This window comes from Sardina pilchardus, chromosome 7 (assembly GCF_963854185.1).
Source record: "Sardina pilchardus chromosome 7, fSarPil1.1, whole genome shotgun sequence".
Classification (NCBI taxonomy): domain Eukaryota; kingdom Metazoa; phylum Chordata; class Actinopteri; order Clupeiformes; family Clupeidae; genus Sardina; species Sardina pilchardus.
The window spans coordinates 11,957,168-11,967,167 of NC_085000.1; the positions used below are offsets into that span (position 1 = coordinate 11,957,168).

At 47.8% G+C, this 10,000-nt stretch overlaps 1 protein-coding gene across 1 annotated transcript in view; it reads left to right on the forward strand.

The window, feature by feature from the left end:
- Positions 1 to 1,364: 1,364 nt before the first annotated feature.
- LOC134088243 (chymotrypsin-C-like) overlaps positions 1,365 to 10,000 on the forward strand; it is a gene marked incomplete at its 5' end in the record, with an annotated part of 8,768 nt that continues 132 nt past the window's right edge. The window contains 7 exons of the mRNA XM_062542163.1: positions 1,365 to 1,383; positions 4,718 to 4,812; positions 5,854 to 5,951; positions 6,304 to 6,429; positions 6,573 to 6,709; positions 7,410 to 7,555; positions 7,813 to 7,962. Coding sequence (XP_062398147.1) covers positions 1,365 to 1,383; positions 4,718 to 4,812; positions 5,854 to 5,951; positions 6,304 to 6,429; positions 6,573 to 6,709; positions 7,410 to 7,555; positions 7,813 to 7,962 — 771 coding nt within the window. The remainder of the gene's footprint in view (positions 1,384 to 4,717; positions 4,813 to 5,853; positions 5,952 to 6,303; positions 6,430 to 6,572; positions 6,710 to 7,409; positions 7,556 to 7,812; positions 7,963 to 10,000) is intronic.

The following is a 10,000-nucleotide window of genomic DNA, read 5'->3' on the forward strand; positions in this document are numbered from 1 at the left end:
CAATTAAGTGCCAGGTTACTGACTGACGTAAGGTACAGAACGAGAGCTCGTGCCCACACTAAGCTCGTGCATGAGCTGAGAGTGGAACAGCCACCAATCAGCATGAGGAAAACGCAGGGAAAACGGCACCGGACATGATGTATTTCTGGAAAATGGCGACGAGGAAGTGCCCTGCTAATCGGCGAAGCTAATAGCCGTGTTCAAGTTCAACTCCAAATGACCTTTTGCAGCAACGAGAGCTGCCGGTGGCAGCAGGGGCGGGGATGCAAACGCTGCTATGAAGTTGTACACTCTCTACTTCCCGTAGTGTAGACTTGGCTAGACTTGACCATGTGACGAATCACGAGGCACGGACCCGCACGGACTCTTGTGGATATGGGGAGGCATCTAAACACCTGCACACACGTCAGGGATGTAAAAGCCAATTAGGGCAAAGACCTGACGTCATGAAGGCAGGGTCTAGGCTCCGCTGCTCTCCGCAGTACCTCCAGACCGGCTGCTCTTTTGCGGAGCAGCCGCCTGGCCACGCCTTGCTCCCGCGATAAGTTGAGGCCATGTGATACCGACTGCCGAGTCGAAAACACGCCCATCTAGACCATCGTGGACAGATTTTTAACCACGTGCATCTTGTGCTGCGCAGTTTTTGTGCTGCGCAGCCAACTTGAACGCGCCTAATCCAGGGGGTCAGGATTTGACTGATTAGCTTCGCCGATTAGCAGGGCACTTCCTCGTCGCCATTTTCCAGAAATACATCATGTCCGGTGCCGTTTTCCCTGCGTTTTCCTCATGCCGATTGGTGGCTGTTCCACTCTCAGCTCATGCACGAGCTTAGTGTGGGCACGAGCTCTCGTTCTGTACCTTACGTCAGTCAGTAACCTGGCACTTAATTGGCTAAGTAAAACGGCACCGGAAACAAGCCTCTTGAAACGCCATGTTGAAGCCTGAAAAAATCGTTCAATTTTGGCACATTTCACTAGCCTAGCATTCCCATTGAAATGAATGGGGGCGGGACTTGTTCACTTTCTCCAGTTCTTATAATACCTCCATGGCCTAATCAGTCAAATCCTGACCCCCTGCTTCAAGGTTGTACTGTCACCTGTCAATCATGCTATGTCCCCCGCCCCCCGCCCATCCACTGAATCTGAGTCGATTTATCAGTTCTTTAGTAATAGTTTCCCCCACTTCATCACCATCACCAGAGCCTTCGTCCTTCGTCTGACGCTGGGTTTCCACAGAGCATGTCACCATGCGAGATCTTCTACTGTCTTTGCGCGAAATACGCCTGCTAAAATTTCACCCAGGGGGTGTTGTTGTCACACACCTAGCGTTTCGGCTCAGTGGTCAACAGGTTAGCTTAGTGGTTAGTGGTTAGCTTAGTGTTTAGTTAGCTAGACAGTCCAGTGCTTCAGATTACATTCAGGGGTTTATTTAGCCCAAGTATGTTCAAGTGGCATACACACAAAAATCCGTTTGAATGTTTTCATGTTGACAACAACTCATAATCTACAGAAACACCACAGTTCATATCAGCGTGCTAACTAGTCGCCTAGCTTGCTGTGTTTTCAATTGGTTATAATGGGTCAACAAGCTAACAAGCTAACAAGCTAACAAGCTAACCTTCAATGATAGTGTGTCCTGAACACATTTGTTTAGCATATAAACAATAAAACGTATCAAAATAAGCCATTAAAAGTGGTCAAGAAACCTTTATTCACATTTAATATTTCCAGTTACGACCCCCGGAGCCACCGCCATTGATTTGTTTTTTTTTGTTACTCCCACCTCTGTGTACAGTGTACAACGTGGTGATAATTTCGCCCGGAGTGAGTGAGTCTTACAAGACCTGATAAATCAACTCAGATTCAGTGGATGGGCGGGGGGCGGGGGACATAGCATGATTGACAGGTGACAATACAACCTTGAATTACCAAAGTCCAAAGTTTGAAGTAAAGGCGTTCGAATTAAATGGTGGCGCACGGAATTGCATGAGGCTGAAATTTTAAGTCTCATTCAAAATGAGAACAACAGGGAAATGTAAATGTGATGTATGACTTCAAATTAATTCAACTTCTTATTCAATTGATTTAAAGTTTAATGTAATTCAAAATTCAAATGACATTGATTTAAACTTTAAATTAGATTACATTTAATAATCGTTGATATATTTAAATTTGATACTTGGTGATATGACTTACATGACATTTTACTTTGTAATTTACTTTATATTTAATTATTGTTACTTTGACCCTTCATATGTGTTTACCGCCACCTTACTGCAATTTAACAGACACACACACATAACCTGTGTGAGGGCAGCTGGTTCAAGCCTGACTCCTCCTAAAGAGGTGTTCTTGAGCAAGAAACTGAAGCCCAGACTGCTCCTGTTGTGCAAGTTGGTGCCTCGCATGGCAGAAAGACGCCACCATGTCTCTGTGTGTGTGTGTGTGTGTGTGTGTGTACACACACACACACTCTCTCTCTCTCTCTCTCTCTCTCTCTCTCTCTCTCTCACACACACACACACACACACACACACACACACACACACCTGTGTGCTCATGAGTTGGTCCCAGGACTTTCCAGGCCCAAATTGGCCTCAGCAGTCACCTTTGAACCCAGCAGTAGCCCCAGACCCCCTGATGACCAAGTGGAGGAAGAACACAGGTGTACACTGTGTGTAACACAGGAGGAAGTGGGACAGGTCAGTGTATAGGGTAGGTGTGGGACAGGAGTATAGGGTAGGTGTGGGGCAGGTGTGTTGGGCAGGTGTATAGGGTAGGTGTGGGGCAGGTATATAGGGTAGGTGTGGGGCAGGTGTATAGGGCAGGTGTGGGGCAGGTGTATAGGGCAGGTGTGGGGCAGGTGTATAGGGTAGGTGTGGGGCAGGTGTATAGGGCAGGTGTGGGGCAGGTGTATAGGGTAGGTGTGGGGCAGGTATATAGGGTAGGTGTGGGGCAGGTGTATACGGTAGGTGTGGGGCAGGTGTATACGGTAGGTGTGGGGCAGGTATATAGGGTAGGTGTGGGGCAGGTGTGGGGCAGGTATATAGGGTAGGTGTGGGGCAGGTGTATAGGGCAGGTGTGGGGCAGGTGTATAGGGCAGGTGTGGGGCAGGTGTATAGGGTAGGTGTGGGGCAGGTGTATAGGGTAGGTGTGGGGCAGGTATATAGGGTAGGTGTGGGGCAGGTGTATACGGTAGGTGTGGGGCAGGTGTATACGGTAGGTGTGGGGCAGGTGTATAGGGCAGGTGTGGGGCAGGTGTATAGGGTAGGTGTGGGGCAGGTCAGGGTGACCTGTGGTCAGTAAGTGCAGTACATAGGAGAAGATCCAGACTGGCACCGAGGAGGACCTCATATTTGTACTGGTCACACCCTCAATACCCCCCCCCCCCCCACACACACACACACACACACACACACACACATGGACACCACAGACACACACGTTCACACACAGGGATACCACACACATGGTATGCATATGCACAAACACACACACGCACATACACAGCATGGATACCACACGGACACACATGACTACAAACACACATACACACAGAGAGACACACACACACACACACGGCATGGACACCCTCATACCCACCCGCACACACATTCACCCACCCACACACACACACACACACACACACACACACGTCCACCCGCACCCGCACACACACACACACACACACACACACACACACACGTCCACCCGCACCCGCACACACACACACACACACACACTCCTGGCCCAGAGGTGGGAACGCCACAGGGCTGTGTGATGTCTCTGCACATGATAAGGAACACATTACTGTACACTGCAGAGAGGAAAGACACCGCAGTCAGCATAGACGTGTACACACACACACACACACACACACACATAAATACACAGAGAACAGTATGATGCATACCTTTCACGATATGCGAATAAGGTTTCAGCATAGCGGTCAGCTGTGCACCTTCCCATGAAATGATTCATTCGGATGTCTAGCTCATGCCATCGTGAGGCTACCGCGCAGGTGTGTGTGTATGTGTGTGTGTGTGTATAAAAGCCTTGGCCGAGAGAGAGCAGTTACAGACAAAAAACATGAAGCTGTTGGTTGTGTTTACTGCACTGGTTGCCTGTGGTGAGTAATCTGTCTGTCTGTCTGTGTTTTGTCTGCCTGTCTGTCTGTCTGTCTGTCTGTGTGTCTGTCTGGCTGCCTGCCTGGCTGCCTATCTGTCTGAATGTGTGTCTGCCTAGGTGTCTGTCTGTCTGTCTGCATGCCTGCATTATTGATTGACTGATTGATTGATTGTCTGTCTGTTTGATTGATTACTTGCCTGTCTGTCTGTCTGCCTGTATGTCTATCTGTCTGTCTGCCTGTATGTCTATCTGTCTGTCTGTCTGATTGATTGATTGATTGTCTGTTTGTCTGCTTGATTGATAGCTTGCCTGTCTGTCTGTCTGTCTGTCTGTCTGTCTGTCTGTCAGTCTGCCTGTCAGTCTGCCTGTCAGTCTGCCTGTCTGTCAGTCTGTCTGTCTTGGTTTTGGTTAATACTCATTCAGAAGGCTGAAACAAGTCAAGCTTTAAGTTATGTGTCTGAATTATGCCTTTTAAACACCATGTGACTAGAGCAATGCATGAAACAAGAGACAGTGGTAGACACAGTGATAGTGTTGTTTTATGAACCTGTGAATGTATTGTGTGTGTGTGTGTGTGTGTATGTGTTCAGCCTCGGCCTACTCCTGTGGGAAGCCGGCCGTGCCCCCGACTGTGAGTCGTGTGGTGGGCGGGCAGGAGGCCACACCTAACAGCTGGCCCTGGCAGGTGAGGGACACCTTAACACACCTGAGCACACCTGAACACAGCTGAACACTGCTGAGCACAGCTGAACACATGAATTCTCCAGAACACCCCTGAGCACACCTGAGCTTAGCTGAACTCACCTGAACACACCTGAATACACCTGAGTAGCCTACAGCTGCACTCTGCTGAGCTTAGCTGAGCACTCACCTGACCTCCCTAATGCATTAGTCTAGTTTAGCACATGGCTGTGGTCCTGTCTCTCTTCAGCACCAGAGCTAGCATAGAGTATGATAAGTGATAATATCTTATCGCTAATGCATTAGCCTAGTTTGGGAGATGACTAACCAGTCTGTCACTGCCTCAGGCCTCTCTTCAGCACCAGAGCTAGCATTGACTAAAATATAATATCTCCTCACTAATGCATTAGCCAAGTTAGTTCAACACCAGAATTAGCATAGGGCTTATATCTCATTGCTAATGCATTAGCTTAGTTTGGTACATATGGCTAACAAGTCTGTCCCTGTCTTCAGTCCAGAGAGGGTAAAAGCAGAGCGAGAGGCGCAAACGTTCGACCATTTCCGCGTTCTGTTTTCGCAAAGGGAAGGGGGGCGAAATCCCCCTTTAAGCAGACCTAGAAAGTGACGTTACATTTGAACTGAACTGCTTGCCAATCTGACAGAGATCGTTATCTCACTATAACGTCTTTGTGACACGCTTCTTTAAGCAGACAGGAACTGTTCGAATGCTTAATGCTTGCTTCCATAGAGATGCATTATGTTGCTCTATCTTGTCAGTAATGAAGGATCTTTGGTCAATCTCAGCTACATGCTACATGCTAACAGGCCTGTCCCTGTCTTAGGTCAATCTCAGCTACATGCTACGTGCTAACAGGTCTGTCCCTGTCTTAGGTTAGTCTCAGCTACATGCTACATGCTACATGCTAACAGGCCTGTCCCTGTCTTAGGTCAGTCTCAGCTACATGCTACATGCTAACAGGCCTGTCCCTGTCTTAGGTCAATCTACAGTACATGCTATACGCTAACAGGTCTGTCCCCATCTTAGGTCAGTGTCCAGCACCAGATGGACGCTGTCTGGTTCCCCTCCTGTGGAGGCACTCTCATCTCCCCTGACTGGGTCCTTACTGCTGCCCACTGCATCAAGTAAGGAACTTCAACATCTGTGCTGCCCACATGGCTAGCTGCAGAGAGGAGAGGAGGCCAGATAAAGCTCTATTTAGGACCTCATACGCAATAAGCATCAGGATAACTGTTACAGAACTGTTCACTAGAATGACAAATCCTTTTAGATATGCATATGTATAATAGAGGATATAAACTGCCTCACTAAAGCATCATAGTCTGCTGGTGAGGAAGAAGATTGCCCCTGCCGTTGTGTATTTCCGTTCAAAAATATGTAAATTGTATAGGTCAATATGGGACAGTGCAGTGCATAAACCTCCCAGCTACTGGAGCCTGCTGCCAACTGTGTTCTCTACTGCCCCCTGTCTGTCAGGAAGGGCTACAACTACAGAGTGCAGCTGGGCAAACACCGTCTCAGTGTGGAGGATGAGGAGGGATCCATGACCGTGCAGGTGGCCAAGATGCTCGTCCACGGCAAATACGATGACCACCTCACCCGGTAAACTCACAGGAATGCGTGTGCACACACACACACACACACACACACACATGCGCACACTGACAGCTGAGGAGAAAGGTGTTTCTGTGTGAATTTATGTGTGATTAAATGTGTGTTTATTTCTGTGTGTGTGTGTGTGTCAGTAATGACATCGCCCTGCTCTGGCTGGACCACACTATTGAGCTGTCTGATACGGTGCAGCCCGCATGTCTGCCCCCCTCCGGCTTCATCTTGCCCCACCAGGCTTCCTGCTACGTCACTGGCTGGGGACGCCTGTCCAGTGAGTCCCGCCCCCCACTCCAGCCAATCACAGACAGACACACTCACAGATGGACACGCCCATAGGAGAGAGGTTACAGACTCATATCAGAGACGAGACTTTAATGTGGTTCTGGTGGCTTACTACCTTCATTTCACAACTATTAGCCGCAGCTTATACATTGATTTTACAAAATTTCTTCAGCTATGAGGTTAATATATGGGGGCAGCTAATATGGTTTTGTTTCTTTTAACTTGCTTAAAACACTGCCTTTATACTGGATTCAGACACACTTGAATCATGTGTGCTGCATTTGTCTTCATGGTTCATTAACCGTGGTCTCGGACCATGTTGGCTACTATGAACACTATACTCTATGGTCCAAGCTATATAATTGGACCAAGACCACACAGTATGGTGAAGTCCTAAACCAAAGATCCTTAAGGCGGAGCAAGATACGTCGTCGTAGTTCATGTCTATGGGCGCAAAACGGGGATCACTTCCTCTGCATAAAGGGGGTGTGTCATGCGTGTCATGTCCATAGACTTCAATGGAAAAGAGGCGGAACAGCTCTGCATAAAGGGGGATTTTGCCCCCCTCCCTCTTGCGATTCGGGTTCCAGGAAGTGGCTTCTCATGAAGTATCTTGCTCCGCCCTTAATGATCTTTGCCTAAACTGACTGTGTGTCCCCTCCCGCTCCCCGTACCTGCACTCCTCTCAGCCAATGGCGACGGCTCAGACTCTCTGCAGCAGGTGCTGCTTCCTGTGGTGGAGTACAACGTGTGCAAGCATCCTGACTGGTGGAGCTTCCTGATGACCGACAAGATGGTGTGCGCAGGAGGAGATGGGAAAGTCGGTTCCTGCATGGTGAGACAGTAGAACACCACAGAACACCACAGAACACCAAAGAACACCAAAGAACACCACAGAACACCAAAGAACACCAAAGAACACCACAGAATACCACAGAACACAAGCATACACATCTTCTGTTATTATTATGGACTGTCTTGTCAGTCAACATACTGAATACAAAATAAAATGTATATAAAATAAAGATTGACATGACCAGTCTAACTCCAAGTAATGATGCGAGTCCCTCTGATTGGCTGATGTGTCTCCAGGGAGATTCCGGCGGCCCCCTGAACTGTGAGAATTCCAACGGAATCTGGGAAGTGCACGGAATTGTGAGCTTCGGAGCTGCTTCCTGTAACCAGGTCCAGAGACCCTCTGTGTTTACTAGGGTCAGCGCATATGTGTCCTGGATCGACAGTGTAAGCATGAACACACACACACACACACACACACACACACACACACACACACACACACACACACACACACACACACACACACACACACACACACACACACACACACACACACACACACACACACACACACACACACACACACACACACACACCAGGGTCATCACATATGTGTCCTGGATCAACAGTGTAAAGGCTCTGGCACGGTCCTCCGTCTGCGTCACGCGCACGCGGCACTGGTGAGCGCGTGACGAGAATAACCGAAGTATCCCCACGTCTTTATGTGGTCGGATAGAGAGTCCAGAATGAATTTAATCGAGTCAGTACCTTTCCGGAAATGTTAGTAAAGTGTTGTTGAAGCGTTGCGCTGCTGCCGCCGCGACATTTCCGGAAGGTACTGACTCGATTAAATTCATTCTGGACTCTCTATCCGACCACATAAAGACGTGGGGATACTTCGGTTTGGCTTTAGGGACCCTCTACTCACTACCACGTAAGTGTAGTGTTGTTTGGAACAGTAGAAGAGGTATAAAAATAGCGTTTTGTAGTGGCGAAAGGACCTGCCCCGGTCACTTCCAGGCTAACGAGTTTTGGCTAAAAACGGTGAACTCGAACTTTCTCAAAATACATCCGAATGACATGATTTTGGTGTCAACTCAACGTATGTACTCCCAATAGTCCGAAAAATTGATCTAAAGTGCATTTCACTCCGGATTATCCCTTTAAAACGCAGCAAACAGAGACAGAAGAACACTTAAACTGGCGTTTCCTACACGCTAACGTTGTTATATGGAGACAAAACATTAGTCTTTGAGTATTTTAATAGTAAGTTGTAAACAAAGACCTCCTATGTAATCCAAGTTGTGTAAATGGACTGAAGTTCGCTCTAAATATGAAGGGTTCAGATGCAAAAGCCTCTAAATCCGTCTGACCACTTTTCTTTTTTTTTTTTTAAAGGTTATTTTTTGGGCTTTTTATGCCTTTAATTGGACAGGACAGTAGAGAGAATGACAGGAAGCGAGTGGGAGAGAGAGCTGGGGTGGGATCCGGAAAGGACCACGGGGCGGGAATCGAACCCGGGTCGCCGGCGTGCGGTGCAGGTGCCCCAGCCAGTTGCGCCACGGCTGGGGCCTGACCACTTTTCTTTTAAATGAGCATTTTGTATCAGGCTCCTATAGGGTTTCGCCTACAAATCAATATTTCAGACCATAAAGAGAGTGGTATTTAGTGAGGTTTGAAGCTAAATTATTTAATTACCTTACACTATATTTGAAGAGCATTCACTCACCATCATTATCTCATTTTTGACAAAAGTGGATTTAGAGGCTTTTGCATCTGAACTCTTCATATATACTTTTATCGTTTATGCTAATCTCTATGGGATTTCTCATACACATTAGCCATAAGCTAACCCATTAGTTTAGCTGTAACTTGGAATGCTAGCCTACGCGTGGTGTGCTGTGCCTGTTCTGGTGGATGATAAATGGAGAGATGTGAAGAACCAACTCATCAAACTTTTCAGCAGACATGAGAAAGTACTCGTGGTGCTTCTCATCTAACAGCTGCATCTTTTGTATATTTAAGTGTGGAACACTCCTTCCCTGGCTCTTCCTTAGTTCAGTCCCTTAGACATCCTCTGGTTCAGTGGTCGCACATCCCAGAGTATCACAGTTAATTCGTAGTGCGCAGGCGCTAATCTTGATCGGCTGGCGCGCATTCAGGACACAGGCTTTGGAGTATGCCTCTTATACGCGTCTAAAATGACGCACGTCAAACGTCCAGTGCAGCGTGCGCGTGACGCAGACGGAGGACCGTGCCAGAGCCTTAAGTATGAACACACACACCAGGGTCAGTGCATATGTTTCCAAGATCTGTAGTGTAACTTGTGTTTTGCACTGCAAATCAATCAGTGAAATTTCAATGGATATGGCAAATAAAAAATGGGCACACACACACACACACACACGCACACACACACACACACACACACACACACACACACACACGCACACACCCACAAAGGTGAACCACATGAGTGATG